This window comes from Eulemur rufifrons, chromosome 9 (assembly GCF_041146395.1).
Source record: "Eulemur rufifrons isolate Redbay chromosome 9, OSU_ERuf_1, whole genome shotgun sequence".
In the NCBI taxonomy this organism is placed as follows: Eukaryota; Metazoa; Chordata; class Mammalia; order Primates; family Lemuridae; genus Eulemur; species Eulemur rufifrons.
This window is the reverse complement of record NC_090991.1, coordinates 15,293,038-15,312,581: the sequence shown is the minus strand read 5'-3', so window position 1 is coordinate 15,312,581 and position 19,544 is coordinate 15,293,038. Positions and strand designations below refer to the sequence as shown.

Sequence of the window (19,544 nt, the reverse complement as noted above, 5' to 3'; positions counted from 1 at the left end):
CATGATACTACAGCTGCCTGTGTAACTCTGAAGGGGTCACACTTCTCTGAACTTTGGTTCTCCCATCTGCCAAATGAAGGGTGCCGTGTGGCAGCACTCATGATAGTTGTGCATGGGCGAAAGAGCAGGTGGGCAAGTGAGAGGTTCAGAGCGCCCCAGGTGTATGCATTGGGGGCAAGGATAGGGTACCCTGGGGAGAGATTCAGCAGGAAGGATCAGGGGAGAAGTGGGGCAGAGAGAAAAGATGGTGATGTTTTGGACAGCTTACCCCAGGAACAGGCTAAAGACTAGGGTGTGAAAGAGTGGCGAGTGAGGAAGGATGAACCACTGAGAGCACCTTTGCCATGGGTTGTCAGTTCCAAGAAACCCATTCGACCTGGAGTAAACTAAGCATCCAACAACACACATGACATGCTCCACCTGGGTCGGGGACCCACAGGGTCACCACCCCAGAACCTCATCCTAGTCCCACTCTGGCCACATCTGCTGATCTCAGACACAGAAAGTCCAGTTTCGATCTACAGGGCCCTTGTCCCTGAAGTTGAACAAGGAGTTCTGGGCCCATTGCCATGTGCCCCCCATCATCAAAGAGTCACACACAAGTGACAAGTGACAAGAAAAGCCATGTTTCTTATTAATCCCAGTGTAACAGACACAGAACATAGATAGCCATGCCTCGCCAGAAGCCAGGGGACAGTTCTTGATACACATGGCTCCCTGGGTGCAGTATGGAACGCAGAGCAACTGGACTGATCCTCAATCCCAGGTCATAGGATGGCAGGACCATCACTGAGCAGGCTCCCTGAGGTGGCTTCTCCTGAGAAGGGCCATTGAGTCACCACTGGCAGGAGGCAAGTGCTGGGAGTGGGGACAAGCCATGTCCACACAGCACCTGGAGAATGCTCTCAGAAGAACCCCAGGGCCAGATCCTCCAAAATCTCTTGATCCAGCTCTCCCTTCTGCCTGCCCTCATTTCTAGGTCCCAGGGTGGGCCAGAGAGGGGAGCAGTTTCTGGCCAAAGTCCTGACAAGGGTGGAGCAGAAGAGCTTGATCTGGCAAGGACCACCCTAGAAAAGTCTGTGGCTGAAGCTCCTGTACCACCTGTCAACCCTTCTTAAGAGGGCAGAAGCTAACCTGGGTCCTTTCCAATTCTCTCTGTTCAGGCCCTGGAACTTCCTTGGTTGGACTCCACGCAGTGGCTAGTGGCGAAGGTTGTGTCAGCAGAAGGACCCTGTTCACACTACTACATAACAGCCTGGCTAGAGGGGCCCCTCCGTCCTACCCGCTTAGTCACACTGTTTCTGCTGAAAGCAGGGATCCCAGACTCTGTCCATCTCTCATGGGGACAGGCTATGAGATGCCAAGACTCCTGGAACCCAACGCTGCTTGCGCTAACCAGTCTATAGAGCCTGTACAAATGTGAGCATCCCTCCCTCCCAGGCAGCCTGAGACCCAGGATGGCATGACAAGAATGCAGGCCTGTGCCAGATGGGGCATGTGCCTGGCATGACTAGAAGTGTGTAGGGGGGAAATCAAGCAATGAGATGCAGGCTGGAGAGTCCTTCCCACATCTGGTGAATTGTCCCCAAGTCTTCACTGTTGACAAACTACCTTGTTTTACTCACATCTCAGCAACAAAAGCCTGTATTTAAGCGGCCAGTTCTAGAGATCTGTACTGGAGAGAGCGAAGGAGGCTGGCTAGAGCTCGAAGGTGGTGGGTATGTGGAGGACACTTGCTATGTCTCCTCGGGGGGCTGGGCTGGGCTGGGCCCCCAGCACTCCTGGCAGTGGTGAGGGAGAGCTGGCTGCCAGCTCTGGCCTCCGCCCTGGATTCACTCCCATGCCGGCTCAGAACTGTGGTTGAGCTTCACCCAGTGGGTCCTCCCTCAAAAAGAAGCGAGGTGGGATCTGCAAGGATAAAACAGGTGGCAGAAGGGGGAAGAGCAGGCCTTCCACCCTGCTTCCCGTCACTCCCACTCCCCACCTGATGCGGCTCCACGGGGAACCGATGATGGGCTCAAGTCCTCTCTGACACCCTTCCCCTTCTCCCACCAGCATTCCTTACTTGGAAGGGTTTGCTTATGCCCACGATGGAATTCAGATTGTTGCTGAAATAACAGAGGAGACACTGATCTGCAGTCTTAGGGATGGTGCTGATGTCCATGTATACCTGGAGAGGAGGGTGGACAGGAACGGGGTCAGCTCCAGGGCCTTGGGCTCCACCCAGCTCTCAGTGACAAGTTTTTCCAGCACTCTGACCCTTCCAGAAGACAGAGTTTTCAGGCTAGCCCACCTGCTGGAGATGTACCTGGTTCAGGTTGTCACTGAAGGAGATCTGGTTGTCCCCTACCCAGACATAGGACACATAGTCATTAACGTGCCGCATCCCCACCTGTGGGAAAGGGGATTGAGCAATCAGTGGTTGGGAGGACATGGGACCTGTGGCAAGTCCTCAAGGAGAGGATGGTCTGTTGCAGCTGGCCATCGTACTGTATGCCTCCCCCCTCCCTTTATCGCCAGCCTCCAGGTAGGCGAGGACCCTGGGGTGGACAAAGGTGAGTTCTTCAGTGCCTGCCCAGCTCCCATGGGCCCTCAGGAAGCATAAACCAGGGAGCTGTTGCTGGTAGACTCGCCGCCTTGCCTGCCACATCACCTTGTACAGTCCAATCCAGTCCCAGGGGCTGCTGGAGAAGTCGGGGTCTGAGCAGTAGCTGACCACCATGTTGTTCTCCATGGTCCACAGGCTCTCGGGCATCAGGGTGATCAGTGGGGCAGATACCAATGGCTTCAGCTAGACACGAGGGGGGAAGGGGATTGAATTCCCATAGCATCATTCCCTCCTTGGAGGCAGCTGTTCCTCACAGTGCCCTGCTGACAGCGGGGGTAGGGGTCCCCCAGAGGGGTGGGCATACAACTGCACTAGGCTGCTCCAGCTGACCTTGGCTGGCCAGCAGGAAAGAGAAAGGGCCAAAGGCCTGTCAGGGTGGTGGCTGGTCCTGTCAGGGACATGGGGGCTGAGAGCCAGGTAGGTAACACAGGCAGCCAAGTGCTGGGCGGTGTGGGGAGGAAGGACAGTGGGGGAGCTGCTGAGAGGTTTCAGAAAAGCCAGGCAGCTGCTCTCAGGCCTCCAGGTGTCTGACCCAAAGCCCTGAATCCAGCTTTGTGTGTGGAGGGGGGTGCTCTGGTGAAAACAGCTGTGAGAGTGTGGAAAGACACAACAGTGTAAGGACACAGAAACCAGTGTGAAAATGCGAAGAATGAGGGGCCAGCCAGCAGCCTGAAGGAGGTCAGCACCGCCTTGGTCATGAGATGGCAAGACAGGAGGATGCAGGGAGCTCCCTTTGCAACCTGATCCAGATAGGTTTAGGACAAAAAAAAAGGAAGTCCTACTTCACACAGTAGGCAATAAGCGTAATGGAACTCATTAGCCCCGAGGGAGAGTACCCAGAGGAAATGGAAACCTATTCATGAAGGGTTTGAACACATTTTTGACAGACAGGGCCATCAACAGCCCCTAAGAAGAGTGGGGATACCTGACCTGGGAGGAAAGGCAATCATGGCCTTCTACAGGTCTTCCCTGGGGGATTGGCTGACATTAGAATCCAGGCCTCCAGGGCTGGGGGATGTGGCTCAGTATAGCTGTTCCTCTGCCAAGTGGCAGGCAGCCTGGAAACTCACCTCCAAGTCAAAGGTGCTGGTGACAGGCTTATGGTCACTGATGCTGTATGTCATGTGGCTGACGTAGCTCCTCAGAGACAGCGAGAAGCAGGGGGCTGGCAGTCTGGGGGGATGCGGGCCGGCCTGGGACTGCCGCTTCAGCCTCCACAGGATGCGGTCGGTCCAGGCAGGCTTGCGTCGTTTCTCACTGGGGGTGAGGGAAGAGGAAGAATGGGGATAGAATTAAGGGTCAGCATGAGACCAGGAAGGTGTCCCCACGAGCCTGCCGGAGCCCCTAACTCCAGTGTCTACGGGGCTGGAGGGAATGTGGCAGCAGGCAGGAGGGTGCTGGCCTGTCAGACTCAGCCAAGGACCCTCTGCCTAGTTCACACTTTTATGAATCAAACTGTGACTCACAAACATTCCATTTTAAAGCTTTTCTTCTTTCTTTCTTTCTTTTTTTTTTTTTTTGAGACAGAGTCTGGCTCTGTTGCCCGGGCTAGAGTGTCGTGGCATCAGCCTAGCTCACAGCAACCTCAAACTCCTGGGCTCAAGCGATCCTCCTGCCTCAGCCTCCCGAGTAGCTGGGACTACAGGCATGAGCCACCATGCCCGGCTAATTTTTTCTATATATTTTTAGTTGTCCAGTTAATTTCTTTCTATTTTTAGAGAGACGGGGTCTTGCTCTTGCTCAGGCTGGTCTTGAACTCCCGAGCTCAAGCAATCCTCCCGCCTAAGCCTCCCAGAGTGCTAGGATTACAGGCGTGAGCCACTATGCCCAGGTTTTCTTCTTTCTTGAACAAAAGCAGCAGATCAAAGAAGCTGAGGTTTGGACTTTGGAGTTAGACAGACCTGAGCTTGAATTTGGCTTCTCGGCTAACCATCTATATGCCTGCGGTCATTTACTCTTTATGGGTGGGGAAATTGAGTCTCAGGAGGGAAGTCACCTTCACAAAGTCACACAGCTACTAAGTGGTGGACGCAGGATTCAAGGCCAGGCGGTATGACCAGAGCTGTGCTCTTAACTACCAGGCCAAGCCCTCTTAGGCCTCGGCTTCCTCATCTGTAAAATGGAGATACCCAGCCTGCCCTGGTGACTCTCTCAAGCCTTTCGACCTTTGCTCTTGCAGTTTTTCCTGCCTGGACCACACTTCTTCACCGGGGAGAGGCCCAAATTCCAATGTTGCCTTTGTCATGAAGCCATCTCTGACTTCACCTTTCCAAAGCATTTTATACCAGTACTTATACAATTACATGGTGTAATTTTCTGTTTCTCAGTCAGCACATCAGGTAGCGTGTGAAAGGACTGGTTCTTGGTGTCCTTAGCATTAGCACAGGTCCTGGCACAGAGGTACTCAATAACTGACCACACTAACTAAAAAGCCCAAGCTCAATCACTTGCCTGGGCAACACAGCGAGACCCTGTCTCTATAAAGAAAAATAAAAGCCTATCTAATCTTAATGTATACAGCTCCATATACTTGTAATCAGTTGGAAACACGATTTTTGTCTCCTGCTTTATTCAACTACTGTTTTAAATAAACACTTCTAATATACTGTTGGCACATCAACAGCAATACGGTAAGTATTCCCGCAATTGAGGAGAATGACGTCATGGTGGTGAACTTAGACTCTAGAATCAGAGACCAGTTGGGGGAAGGTTCTGTCCTGTTCATTAAGAGCTACATGCCCTTAGGCCAACGGACTTTACCTTGCTAAGACTCAGTTTCTTCAACTCTAAGATGGGGTGATAACAGTACTTACTTCAAAGAGTGACTGTGAGGATTAAGGAAATTAAAGCGCGTCAAGGGAGTGGTCAAGAAGCAGTAACTCTGGCCAAACCATGGTCTGCTTGTTGGCAACTTGGGTTGTTGCCAACCTTTCACTCTTCTGAGGAGCATTCAGAGGACATCGGAATGCGGTATTCCCACCCCAGAGATTCCAGACAGTGAATCTTTTTTTTTTTGAGACAGAGTCTCACTCTGTTGCCTGGGCTAGAGTGCTGTGGCATCAGCCTAGCTCACAGCAACCTCAGACTCCTGGGCTGAAGCAATCCTTCTGCCTCAGTCTCCCGAGTAGCTGGGACTACAGGCATGTGCCACCATGCCCGGCTAATTTTTTCCATATATATTTTTAGTTGGCCAGATAATTTCTTTCTATTTTTAGTAGAGACAGGGTCTCGCTCTTGCTCAGGCTGCTCTCGAACTCCTGAGCTCAAAGGATCCGCCCGCCTCAGCCTCCCAGAGTGCTAGGACAGTGAATCCTTGAATCTACCTTGGATGTTAGTTGCCTGGCAATGCTTAGAACCTAGTCATAAACTACATAATGTACCTTCTCTCTTTCAAAGCATTCTGCCACCCCAACTTCCCTACAATGGTTAGGAACACACACTTGCTGTCACGCCAGGATCTTCCCTGTGGCCTGACCACAGCCTGTCTCTCCTTCCTCCTCAGGACCTCTCAGCCTGCCCCTCTGTCTCCTGTCCCAAGCCCTGGCCAGGCTTGTCACCCGGCACCTGGATTATTCATTCTTTCAAGCAATATTGACTTAGCCCTTACTATATGCCAGGCAACTGGGGATATGATAAATAGGATGGACAAGGTTCTTGAGGAGCTTGTCTGACAGACAAAAGCCAAGATACAAATAAGCGAAATAAATGTGTACAAATTAAATATTCCATATAGTCTCCCAGTTCTCTATTGCTAATAACAGCAATAGCAAAAATTGGGTCCCTCTGTGCACTAGGCACTGTGATGGGGTCTCACGGACTGTCCTAATCTTTCCAACAATCCTCAGTTACAGGTCACATTTTTCTCCTTTTACGGCAGGACACTGAAGTTCAGAGGCTACCCGTCCAGGTGGAAGCCAGATGCTTGCCCAGTCTCCTGACTACGAAGTCCGTGTTCCTTCCACTGAGCTCCGTCTCCTCCAAAGAGCCCTGCCGTAATTTACTCACGGTGATAGGAACTGTCTTCCAGTGCACACTACCAGGCTGCGGCCTTGCCCATGCTTTTTGGCTGAATGATTAAGACTGAGTATGAGAATTGTTTCTGGTGATGAATTTGCATGTTTTTACTTTAGAAAAATTACAATCAAGTATCTTTGCAAGATTCTTTTGACTTAAAAACTGAGCCAATTTACTGACCCCAAAGCAGTGATGTGCTCAATTTCTGGGTCCAAAAGCACAGTTCCTTTCAGTTCCTTATAGCTGGCTTTTGTTTTAAGTGTCTCATTGAACTCTGGGCCATGGTTAACTCATCAGGTGCTTTAGGGCTCTGGGACACCAGTCTTGAATAGATTTGGTCATAATGTCCTCTGCTCATTGCCTGCCTAGAGGTTGTCCAGGTTCATAATGGCAATTGTAACAAAACCCTAGTGCAAACCCTGATTTTAACAGGATTTCCTGCCCTGCCCTCAGCCCTTTCACCCTCCTTTGCAATGAATCTGACCTTGTTTCTCATTACATCTTGGCTCAGGGACACTGCAGTGGCTGGCCAAAGCTGCACACCATGCCTGGCACACACATCAGCCACAGTCGCTTTGCAAAGCTAGGACCTGCCAGGGTCTCTGCTGGGCCAGACTCCCCTCCAGGCGCCGTTCATCGGTGCTGAAGACTGATCACAATGCCTGTCTTTCTCTCTTCTGCCAAATTCTGCTGCCTCCAAGATGCTCTCTTGACAAGAAGTCTGATTGATGTCCCCTGGCTTCAGCTGCTTGTCTCCTTACCATTCACTCCAGCATTCTGCAGAAAGTTCTGGAAACCTTCTACTGGCTAACTCCTGGGCTTGATAATGATTATTTGGATCTCTTTGCCATGCGTGAGTCCCTCTGCTGGACCGGCCGCTCCCTAAATACCATGTCTTACCCTTTTGTCCTCTCTGGCTCCCAATTCAAACAGATTCCAGGTACTGCTACATACTAGGGATGGTCCTAGATCAGATCCCGTCTCTGCTCTCTGGGCATTCAGAGTACAGCAAGAAAGGCACACTGTGTCTTAAAAGCAATATTGAAAGCATGGTATGTGCAGGCTTGGTGGCAACACAGGGCAGGAGAGGAACTCTCAGTGAGATGGGGAAGGGTCAGGGAAGGCTTCCTAGGAGAGCTGAAATCGCAACTGGGTTTTCAAGGATAAATAACAGTTTGATTACACAGGAACGTCTCTGTTCCCCAGGTGGGCTCAGGCCCTGCCCACCCCAGGAACTCCCAGGTACCTCTGGACCCTGGCTCCAATCAGCAATATTTCAGTTATGATGTCCCCTGTAATGTCCTCTGTTCCTGCCCAGACATTCCCTCATTTCCTGGGCTCCAGGCAAGGAGAGGAAGACTTATGGGTCTAAAGACATACAGACGAGTTCAAATCCTTGCTTGATTACTAAGTCTGTTACTACCTTACTTAGATATTCCTTGAGACTCAGTTTCCTTATCTGTAAAAAGTCAATAATAACAGTGTCTACCTAATGAGGGTATGGTAAGAATTAAGTAAGGTGATACAGGCAAAGCGCTTTGCACAATGCCTGGCACAAGGTAAGGGCTCAATATTGTCAATCACAATGAGCTATTACACTACTCTTCCTTAGTAGTGTCTGCCACTCTGAGCCTGCCTTCCCATTTGCTGCTGGCAAGGCTGGCTGTGAGTTCTGAGGCACTAGGCTGAGGCACGGACTGTTGGCTACAGAGTCCAGAGACTCATTTCAGATTTAAATAATGAAAAATAATAGCAAGTCAAGCTAAAGAGATATATTACATATGTGTACGTATATGTGTCTGTGTATAGCTTGACTGCCATTTGTTAACTAAGAAGTATGGAAAAATAAACAATTCCATGAGGTTAGCAGCTACACAAAGACTCTAAATTTCTTGAAGATAAGTTTAAAGGTCTTGTACAAAGGAATACCACCCCCATTAACAAATGTATAAAACCAAATACTTGAATAAAGAACCATTTTATCAAATGCAACTTCATGTTAAATTAATCTAATTACTGACAGGTTAAACAAAATATTATTGAGAAGTTGCCAACAAACACTGCTAGAACATTAAGCAAGAGAAAAACTTCAATCTACAGCCAGAGAGACTGATGGCATCATTACTTATGCAATCATCTTCCAATTCCATTTCCCTTGGCTCTACAAGTAAATGTAAAACAAAAGAAGGGATACAAAGTTTTCATTTACGGTTGACTTTGCACAAATTTGAGTTAAAATTTCAGAGAGAGCCCCAGCTCCGCCACTCACTACCTGAGCCGCCTGGGGAAGCCTCTCTACCCTGCCAGTCTGTTCACTCCAGCCCAGACCCAGCTTTTGCAACGACTTTCAATCTCTTGCAGGTCTCCCTACCATAACCTGGCGGAAAGGGACACCTGGCCACATGGCCTATCAGGAGCTTTTCCTGCTGGCCAGTTTTTAATTTAAAGATGTTTTTTAAAAGTCAATGGGTAGAAGTCCCAGCCCCCAAGGCCCCAGCCTGTCCCACTGAGGCCTTACAGCTTCCACCATGACTCTCATTTCCAGCAGATGGTTGCAGGGACTGGCAGTCTCCCTGCAGCTGTGGACCCAGCGACCCAGCCACCCAGCCTGCCACAGCCTGCCCTCTTACCCTCTTTCCTGCCTGCTCTGTTGCCCAGCCTGGGTTCTGTCCCCAGTGCTCACTGCCTCTTCTTCTGTGGACTGCCCTGGCCATGACCTTACTCTGTCTTGCTCCACACTCCTGAAATGGCTCACCCTCTCCCCCTTTCCTTGGCTGAGGACATTTTGGCTCTGCCATACCAATTCCAGAGCCAAGTCTGCAGTTCTGCCTCTTGCCCTGGCCTGTCTGTGGAGACACTTATTCACTCCCCAAATCCCAAAGGCCTGGGCTGCCCTGTAGGCACTTCCCGCCTTACAAGACAGCCCTGCTAGGAGGAATGAAGGAGCTGCTTCAAGTGAAACAAACATGTAAGGGGTTCTTCTTTTCTCCAAAGAGATTAGGTCTTTGCCCTAAATTGGGTCAGGGACCTGTTGCCAGTGGTACTTTTGCTCCTCTGCTTAAGCCCCTAAGCCTTAAGTTTTAGTGGTTATTTTGCCCCTCTCAGCTTCTTACATTGTTCTCTTTTTTTAATTTTTACCTTTTTTTTTAATTTTTAGAGACAGAGTTTCATTCTGTCGCCCAGGCTAGAGTGCAGTGGTGTGATCATAGCTCACTGCAGCCTCCAACTCCTGGGCTCAAGCGATCCTCCTGCCTCAGTCTCCCAAGTAGTACGGACTACAGGCACACAACACCATGCCTAGCTAATTTTTAAAACATTTTTTCAGAGATAGGGTCTCGCTTTGTTTCCCAGGCTGGTCTTGAACTCCCGGCCTCAAGCGATCCTCCTGCCTCGGCTTCCCAAAGTGCTAGGATTATAGCTGTGAGCCACCACACCGAGCATAGAAAGGTTTTTAGTAAAACTGCTACCTGAAGACACAAATAAAAAAATAACCATAGCAGTTATCTCCCATGCTGACTGGCTGCCAGGCACGGCTAAGCATAAGTGAGGTCTCATTCAATCTTCAACCTCATGAGGTGTCAATTGTTATCATCCACATTTTATAGATGATAAAATGGAGCTTAAACACCTTGTCTAATGTCATAGAGTTGATGAGAGGCAGAACTGTGCCTCTGCCTACCAGATGCACTGTCTGTATTGTTCCCCGTGAAATTCTCCAGTGACTACTACTTCATCTTCTCACCCAGTACATGACCCACTCACAGGCTGGGCAGGATACTTAATACCAGTAACTGGCTGAGCCAAGCTTTTTGCCCTCCATCTGAGGACCAGAAGGTCCTGGGAAGTGGGGGCAAGGTTTCCAGAACGCTGAAGTGCAGTCCCTCCTAAGCCAGGAGTCAACTGCCTCCACCCTCTCCTCTGGCCCTGTCTGCCTCCCCACCTCCCCTGTCCTTGCCAGTACCGGCTGTCCCTCCCATTCTCTCTGAGGACAATCTGGGACAGCTCCCATAGTCAGTGCCTCATGAGGGAGGTAGGAGTTGCCACTCCTGAGAGGTGATGGCTAGATCTATTCCTGCCTCCCTAACACTGTCACTAGCACTGGCATAATCTCACTTCCTAGACTTCCTGGGCCCCCATTTCCTCCTCACCTGGTGTCATAGTCACTGGAGTTCCTATCGAACTTGTAGGTGGGCGGGAAGAGCAGGGGGCCCTCTTGGAACTCCCGGAGCAGCGGGTCGTGTTTCTTGGCAATGCTGAGCTGTAGATAAAGGCACAGTCTCCATCTCCCAACAATCCCAACCCAGTGGCCCACAAATGCCATCCTAAGTGGGGCAAAAGTCAAGCAATGCCCTGCCACTTCCTCACTGCCCCATTGGTCGTGCCTCAGCAGCCCACCCTCACCCCCAGGAGAGCAGCTAAATCCTTTTGGAAGCACTTGGCCCAAGGAAGGCAGCTGCCCGCCATTTCCCAGTCCTTGGACTATGAGGAACAGGCCTTGAATGCCATCTCGGGGGTGGGGGGGTCACTAGCAGACATATGTCAGAGGGGAACCTGGGGTAGCCAGAGTTCTCCAAAGGAGTGATATCTTGTCCTCCAGGAGGCAAGCAAGGCTGGGGACAGGGAAGATGACAGGGACACAAGTGGGCTGATGCATGGTACACGGCATGGCAGACTAAAGCCCTCTGGCTCCCTCTTCTAAAGCACACCCAGTGGCCGTCCCCTAGCTCCTCCACGTGAAGATCAGGCACTGACAGGAGTGCTTGCCCCAACCCCAGGTGCAAAGCCCTGCTCGACAGCCCCCCAACCTGCACCACCGGGAAACGCAGAGCAGTTGCGTGGGAACCTGAGCAAGCCCCACACATTTCACCACTGTGGGCTCAGATCACCCCTTGGTGCCCTCCTTTCACTTGATACCTGATCCTTCTCCCACAGGTGACTGTAGCACTGCTTTTTTATGGATTCTCGAACAAAGTGCAACCCAAAGTCCTCGATCCGAAAGTTCATGTCTCCAAACCAGAGAATAAGGCTTCAGAAAGAAAGGAGGGCAGCCTGAGGGTCTGTGATGAATTCAGAGAAGGGAGAGCGACAGGTGGCTCAGGTCTGCTCAATCCAAGTGCTGCTGGAAAGCTCGAGGGGGCAGGTAAAAAGCCAGATGTCAGGAGAGGATCAGGTGAGGACAAGGGCATGCATGGTTCCAATGGAACTGTTCTCATGGCTCCTAAAGCACCATTCGAGCCAAGAGACCAGCCCAGAGAGGCACATGGCAAATACAGAGCAGTTCTAGCCCTCCCTTCCTCTCCCTCAACTGGCCACCGCCCTCTGGTGACCTCAGGAACCACAAGATTCTTAACCTGGGATGTTGAGGGATTCTAGGTGAGGCAGAGGGGCTGCAGGAAGGACAGCCCAGCAAGGCACTACTGGGGGGACAGCAGATGGGGCATCAGGGACGGGGCTGGAGAGGGCGGGAGATGGAGCAGTGGCTGGGTGAAGGACGCTAGCCTGGGCTGGCATAGGGGAGAGGGCAGGGATAACAGTTTGCAGCTCCAGGCTCACTCATGGTCCAGGATGTTCGGGATATCCTGTCCCTCAAAATTCTGCATCTCCAGGATCCGGTCAAAGTGCTCCAGCCGCTGGTCATTGTTGGCTATGTGGGGAGGCAGGTGGCAGTTGATAATGCTGACATAGTAGCCATAAACTTTCAGGCAGATGTAGACTCCTCCTTTGTTCCCCTGGTAGGAAAGGAAGACAGAAAAGTGGGAAGCTATTCTGGGCTGGACACACCCCTCTTTTTTTTTGAGACAGAGTCTCACTCTGTTGCCCGGGCTAGAGTGAGTGCCGTGGCGTCAGCCTAACTCACAGCAACCTCAAACTCCTGGGCTCAAGCGATCCTACTGCCTCAGCCTCCCAGTGCCCGGCTAATTTTTTCTATATATATTTTTTAGTTGGCCAGATAATTTCTTTCTATTTTTTTTTTTAGTAGAGATGGGGGTCTCGCTCTTGCTCAGGCTGGTCTCGAACTCCTGACCTCGAGGGATCCACCCGCCTCGGCCTCCCAGAGTGCTAGGATTACAAGCGTGAGCCACCGCGCCCGGCCAAGGGACACACCCCTCTTTTCACATTCTAGGCCTGTGGGGAGATAGTCTCACCTCCCCCAGGGTCTCCCAGGGATACCAAACTTCCCAGGGTCATCTCTCCATGCATGAGCCCAGCTCACCCAGCCTGGGGTCTCAGGGATAACAAGCCCCCTGAGACAGGAGAATGAGCATGCAGGACACTGGGCTGGACAGAGTACCAAGACTTATTCCACACCCTTTTCCTGTGCCTAGCTCTAAAGTTCCCAGCTCATGACTTAGACAACGTGCAGTCCTTACCCAGTACCCGAAGAGACCCGTGGGGGTAGAGTTTGTGAAGAGAATCTGGATATAGGGCAAATGCTGATAGCTGGCAAAGACCAGTAAGAGGATCCCCTGCATGCGGACATGGGAGACCTGCAGGAGAGTGAGGGCAAAGGTCACTGGTTAAACAGTACAGGTCAAGTGCATCCCTTTCAGGCCCTGTGCTCTAGAGTGCCCTGAGATACACACAATGCCCTGCACCGGTCTGTGGTATCCAAGTTTGAGTCTCAAGAGTTCCACCCCTTTCCTTTCTTCCCCTCAGCTGCCAAATGCTGCATCCTGGGAACTGAGTTTCAGTTTCTGCTCCTAGGCCTGGGGCTGGAGGGGAGAGAGGGTGAGCCTGCCAGGGCACCCTGCCATCAGGAGGGCACTAACTCTTCAGTCCCAGCCCCACGCATGCCTGGGTGCTCCTCACTGATGCCATCCTGAGATCCTTTGGATACTCTCAGGCTGCAACCCATGCTGGCCAGGGCCTCAGAGAGGAATGTGGCTACACAGGATTGTGGCTAAGGATACCGGCTTTGAAGTTAGCCAGATGTGGGTTCAAATCCTGGCTCTGAATCTCAGTATTTGATAATATTGGGCAAGTCTCTCAGTGTATTTTTTCATTCACCAGGCAGGAATAATACTATCTCACAGATTCTGTGAGGATTACCTGACAGCTATTATTTTTTGGTTAAAGGATTTTTTTTTTTTTTTTTTTGAGGCAGGGTCTCACTATGTTGCTTAGGCTGGAGTGCAATGGCTACTCATAGGTGTGATCATAGTATACTACAGCCTCAAACTCCTGGACTCAAGTGACCCTCCTGAGTACCTAGGACTACAGGTGTGTGCTACTGCACCCAGCTGTTTAAGGATTCTTTCTTTTTTTTAAAGACAGGGTCTTGCTCTGTCACCTGCGCTAGAGTGCAGTGGCATCTCCATAGCTCACAGCGACCTCAAAATCCTGGGCTCAAGCCATTCTGCTTCAGCCTCCTGAGTAGCTGGGACTATAGGTGCATGCCACCACGCCTGGCTAATTTTTCTATTTTTTTGTAGCAACAGGGTCTCGCTCTTGCTCAGGCTGGTCTTGAACTCTTGATCTCAAGCAATCCTCCTACCTCTGCCTCCCAGAGTGCTAGTATTATAGGTGTGAATGACCATGCTAGACTGTTTAAGGATTCTTAAAAGTAAATGCAGGGAGGGAACAAGAGAGAGGCTCCTAAAGTGCTGGAAATATTCTGTCTCTTGATTTGGCTGATGGTAACATGGGTGCATGTATATATACATATGTAAAGATCCATCAAACTGTACACTTAATTTCTGCACATGTTTTAATTCATGTACATTTTCTGTACATGTTATAACTCAGCGGAAAAAAATTAAGAAAATATTCCCTATAACTATAGACCGTGTGCAATGAGTATGGAGGACACATGCTCACAGGTTGGGGAGAACAGCTAACATCTACTGAAGGGCTTCATATCTAACTTACTCCTCACGCCAACCCTGTAAGGAATCACTGTCCCTGTTCTGCAGATGGGGGACTGAGATTCAGGGAGGCTAAGGAACCAGCAGGACTACATGTATAACAACACCAAAGCGCCAGAACTGACAAAATCGCTACTATCTGCAGCTGCAAAAGGTGGGGTGGGAACGGGCCATAGCCAGCGGCCCTCCCTCTCTGGTTCAGGCCGTCTGTACACAGCACCCGAGGAGCTGTTTCCGGAGCACGAGTTGTAGAGGCCAAGGAGGAAATCCCCGGGTGGGGAGCGTATACTGGGGCCTTCCAGGAATTATGAAACTTGATACCACAGGCCAGGAGGACTAGCACAGTGGAGAAGTCAAAGCAGGGGGAACCCCAAACCCAAGACCGAGCAAGGGAGGCATGAGAACCTGAGGTTGGCCAGAGATTGTTACAAACGTGTCCTCAACCCCAGCCTCCACCCCCAGTCTTCCCTCTCTCATCCACAAGCATATATAACAGAAGTGGGGGGAGGGCAGGACTATGAGGGACTGGTTCCCAGGGTCACCACCAGAGGCAGGGAGCTGATAAAGACTCAAGAATAGTTCCAAGCTTAATCCTACCTCACAGAGTGGGTTGAGGCCACTGGGCTCCACCACAAAGCCACCCGTTCACTTTGTGATGAAGCAGCAATGGAAGTGGGGGGAGGGGAGGATGGCATGGGGGAAGGACTGAGAGACTGGGAGAAAGGGTGGGGCTGTGGGGAAAAGCAATAGATTTCCAGGGGAAGTTCCAGCTGGAGGAAATGAAGTAGGAGGAGCTAAAGAAAGAACTAGCAGGACGTGGCTGGGAGCCCTGGAGCAGTCAAAGGGGGTCAGCATCATGCTTCTCAACCGATGGCTGTAACCAGGTGACCCTCAGCTGGGGGAAGGAGGGGCATCCGTTTTGGGTGCCAGGCCCTCAGGCTGGCCCTCCAACCTCAGGAGGCTACATGTGTAGAATAGGTTGTGCTCCTGCCACAAGCTGAGCTAATTTCCTTGGCTCGATTCCATCCTACCAATCCCTTGCCAGGCAGCCGAGGTGCAAGGAGGCCCACAGTCTTGGGAAGGGAGTGGGTGGTGAGAAAGAAGTGGGTCTGCCCTCTGTGAGGATCTGGCTCCAGGTCTGTAGGAAGAGGCCTCTGGGTCTGAGTTAGAGGGAACCAAGGACTCAGGGACTGGCATTTTCTAGCCTTAGCAGAAGACTAAACCTTGTATTTCCCCCCTCCCCATTCTGCTCCCCTCTGAAGGACACACAGCTCTTGCCCCAGGACCTGCAGGCAAACTAGGGTAACAATTAATTCTGAAGAACAATAGTCTCCCAGGCTAGGAAACAGTAAATTCTGGTATTTCCAACAGCTGTGTACTAAGTGCTTTTGCATGGCAGTGTGTTTCATCCCTCAGATGTGCAGGGCAGATATAAAGTGAAGATCCAGCAACCCAGAGCCTTCCTGTGGATTCTCCTACGGTCTAAAGATTCCCCAAGTACACTGGTCCCTCAGACTGTGAGCCTCTCTCTGCCCTACCTATCTCCCCTCTCCTACCCTCTGGGCCGCTGGAATTCATTTAAGGTGCGTGTCCACTGTGATCCGAGGATACCCTCTGATACCGCCAGGCTAGCCATGGTCAGTCTCAGAGCTCACCAGGTTAGCAATAAAGTACAGTAGTTAGGAACATGGGTTATGAAGTTTGAAAGACTTCAGCTGAAGTCCCAGATAGCCTGTGTGACTTCTGAGTCTTGGTTTTTATCTGTAAAATACCACTATTTCAAGAGAGTTGCTAAGATTCTAAAATAATATGTACAGAGAGCTATTTGTAATGCTTAACACTAAGTAAGCATTTGATAAATGGAAACAATGATTATTACCCTTTAGGCTGGGCATGTGTGTAGAGACTGGCAGCTGGGGCAGGGGCAGGAACTGAGGTGTTGACAAGCCCTGCGGGCACCTCCCCTAGGAATGCTCCCAAGCTGAAAAATCTCTAGGTGTTAGCCTAACCCCTGGAGATCCAGCTCAGCTCTAGCTACCTAGAAAAGGCACGGGGAAGGGAGGAGCCTCAGGGAGCCAGGTGCAAGTGAGGTTTAAGCCTTTCAATAAATGGGGAACAACATGAAAGGCTGAACGGGAGTAAGAGGAACACGTTAGCCCAAATGACAGGAGGTTAACGGAGGTAAGACACAGTTCTCAATTGCCCATGAACTCGTAAGTTACCTTGACGAGGTTCAGAGGGGAAAGCACATCCATGAAGAAACTGCTCCATGGGTCTTCAAAGGCAGCATCAGAAAGGCGGTTTATGATTCCAGAGTTCATTTCCTGCAAACTGACCATCCCAGGTCAGAGGCTTGTCCCCTGGCCTGGAGGATACTTCCTGAGCCATGGACATTTAGTACTGTCCTCACAGACCTGGGTTCCAATCACCGTGATATATCTTCCGTGATATCTGCTGAGCTCCAATCCCTTGCCATGGCTGACCCAGGGCAAGAGACATGGGACTGGCTCCACTGCAGGCGGAAAGCGCCTAGCCTCCGGACTCCAGAGCAAGGGGGGAAAGGTTTCAGCAGTTCCCCCACGGGGACAACTTGGGACTGGTCAGGGATGGGTGAAGGGGCCCTGCAGACACCTACCCAATGACATATATGTCCAGATTCAAGTCCTGGTTGTTCAGCTGAAGCAGGTCATTGAGATCTAAAGGGGGTGCTGCCGAGGCCACGTTCCATGTCACGACATGTATGCTGTGGAAGGGATGCAAAGGGAAATTATGGAGGAAGGAGGATCAGACCTTGTCCAGATAACGGACAGGGGTCTAGGCCTGCTAATGGCTGTACCACAATGCCCTGCAGTCGTGATGGGAAATGAAAATTTCTGCATGTGATGGTGGGAATAGGGACACTGAACTGCAAGCCCTTCGTCTTCACCTTTGTTCCCTGAAGCAGGAAATCCCCACCCTGGACTGGCTCCTTCATGCAGGCCCATCGCTGCCCATACCTGGAAGCGCTGGTGCTGCTGACATTAGCAGAGCTGCCAAATGGAGTCCAAAGGCTTTGAGGTCAGACAAGGGAAGGGATGGAGAGACTGGATGGCCAGGAATTTATTACTCCCCACAGTCTGTCCAGCCATCCACACCTTGGTGATCATCTGTGGCTCAGTCAGCAACTTCCCACCCTCACCTGCCAACTCAGGGGTTCCTAGGACCAACAGGAAGATCCTGTGATGGGGGGGGGGGTCAGATTTTACCTTGTGAGAGGCCTCGTCACCAAAAAGATAGGGCAATTTAAAAAATAACAGAGATAACAACACCACATGCCCTTCCCCACCCACTCCCTCCTAGCACATCCCTGGAGCACAAGCAATTCTGCAAGTACCTCAGGGAGCCTAAGGAGACGCTTCTAAGTAACAGGTTTCTCAATGTCTCTCTCAAGAGTCTACCCTGTCTTGGGAAAAAATTCATCAGTTGGATAACATTTTCCACCTCAGCTTCATACAAGTCCTAGGGAAGCAAAGGAACTAGATCAAGGGCCCTCAATGACACCGTTCCCATGAGAGGCTCAGAGGAAGGAGAGACTTGCAGAGCTCTTTAACTGAATAGCTACAGCAACACTGCAAGGAAGCCCCAGACTGCTGAGTACAGAGCAGGCAGGAGCTGCAGACTCTGCAGAGATGAAGAGCAGCCAGCAAGCCTCATGTGAGTCCCAGGTACACTATGAGCCCTGCAGCAGCTGAAGATTTAGAACAGCAGAGGGTACAGGGGAGTGGGAGAAAGGGGTAGTTTGCCCTCAAACATCTCTTCTCCAACAGACCCTGTTCTTAGAGGTTGATGTTCTCAAAAGCACTTGAAGAAATTCTTGGCCAGCTTAAAGCAACTTCCTGCCCCTCCATATGAATATAAACAAAACAATACAAAAACCACCTTCCCAGGCACTGGGGCTCAGATTCCATGCTTCATTTGTTTACGAACTCCCCCTGCTGTCCAAGAGAGGATTAAGGAACGCAGACCTTTTACTCAAAGGCTTCTTGTTTTCCCAAGAACCTGCTCTACGTGGTTGGAGAGCAAAAGTCGGGATTTCTTGTCCCCACTCTCAGGTCCAACGATTAGCAGCAAATCCATGCATTGTGACTTACACCAAGCTAGCGATTAGCCTTGTTCCTCGTGAAAGAGCAGGCAAGAGACCAGGCTATGTCACTTCACTAAAGGATCTTATCTAAATCTGATTTCGGATTTCCGGAGGTCACAACGGGATCAGGCAGACTTCATGATGCATGTGCTGAATCAAAAGTAGGAACAAGGTTTCTATTCTAGAGCTGAGAGGTGAATGCCCTGTTATGTCTTTAACTTCAAACAGCCCAACACGGCTGTCTCCTTCAGAAAGCAATTAAGACACCTGCTTGGGGTGCCCCAGTGGGAACAAGCTTGGCAGCCTAAGTTGAGAGGGGCGTGAGGCTCGGGCCCAAGATAGGGCACTAGACAAAGGCCTGGGAGAATTTGGGAGAGCCTGTGCACCAGCGGCAGTGCTGTCAGCCTGGCCCTCCTCTCCCAGTCTGCTTCCGCCCCCAGGCCCGCACCCCGACTGGTTCGGAGGCAGCGATCCGCCTGGAGCAGGCTGGCCTGCCGCGGGGTCTTCCTCACCTGAGCTTCCTGCCTTTCAGCCCAGTCGGCTTCCGCAAGTTCACGGCCGCCATCGTCCCCACGCGGTGGTCGGGCAGGCTCGCGTCTCGCCGCCCCAGCTGGTCCCGGCCGGAGCAGCCTCCGGGCGGCAAGTCTCAGTCACCAGGTCTCAGACACCTCTCTCGCGCCCGATTGTTTTTCTTCCGGCTTTCGACCGTCCGCCTCGGCTTCCGTAAGAGGCGGGCCTCGAGCGTGCCGAGGCCTCCGGGTGGTGCGGCTCGGGGGAAGAGGCGGGTCTCTGCGAGGAGCGCGCCACGGCGAGAGGCTGAGACAAGAGGGGCTTAGGGGATGCGGGGTCGTAAAAGGGGCGTGTCTGTCCTGTCATCGGAGCTCGACGCAACACTGCCCGGGCCGGCGTGTGCGTGCGGCCGCCCGGCTCCCAG

The 19,544-nt window shown here is 51.4% G+C and overlaps 1 protein-coding gene across 2 annotated transcripts; it reads right to left on the bottom strand.

Moving 5' to 3' along the window:
- Positions 1 to 623: 623 nt before the first annotated feature.
- On the bottom strand, positions 624 to 19,293 carry INPP5K (inositol polyphosphate-5-phosphatase K). Of its 2 annotated transcripts, XM_069483498.1 has the most exons (12): positions 19,123 to 19,293; positions 17,123 to 17,230; positions 16,710 to 16,818; positions 12,994 to 13,110; positions 12,176 to 12,351; positions 11,537 to 11,648; positions 10,771 to 10,880; positions 3,679 to 3,865; positions 2,654 to 2,791; positions 2,309 to 2,392; positions 2,066 to 2,170; positions 624 to 1,908 (listed from the first exon to the last, which is right to left on the bottom strand). In XM_069483498.1, the coding sequence occupies exons 1-12, from the start codon at positions 19,173 to 19,175 to the stop codon at positions 1,849 to 1,851; spliced, it is 1,359 nt and encodes a 452-aa protein (XP_069339599.1). In that variant the 5' UTR covers positions 19,176 to 19,293; the 3' UTR covers positions 624 to 1,848. The 2 variants fall into 2 exon arrangements, with proteins under 2 accessions (XP_069339599.1, XP_069339600.1); XM_069483499.1 differs by lacking the exon at positions 19,123 to 19,293 and having other exon boundaries at positions 16,710 to 16,811; positions 17,123 to 17,171.
- Between the last annotated feature and the right edge of the window lie 251 nt (positions 19,294 to 19,544).

Coding starts and splice junctions, on each gene's coding strand:
- INPP5K (XM_069483498.1), bottom strand. CDS start 19,175: ATGGCGGCCGTGAACTTGCGGAAGCCGACTGGGCTGAAAGGCAGGAAG. Junction 17,231..19,122: donor CTGAAAGGCAGGAAGCTCAG/GTGAGGAAGACC, acceptor TCCCTTCCACAG/CATACATGTCGTGACATGGA. Junction 2,393..2,653: donor ACTGGATTGGACTGTACAAG/GTGATGTGGCAG, acceptor CCTTTCCCACAG/GTGGGGATGCGGCACGTTAA.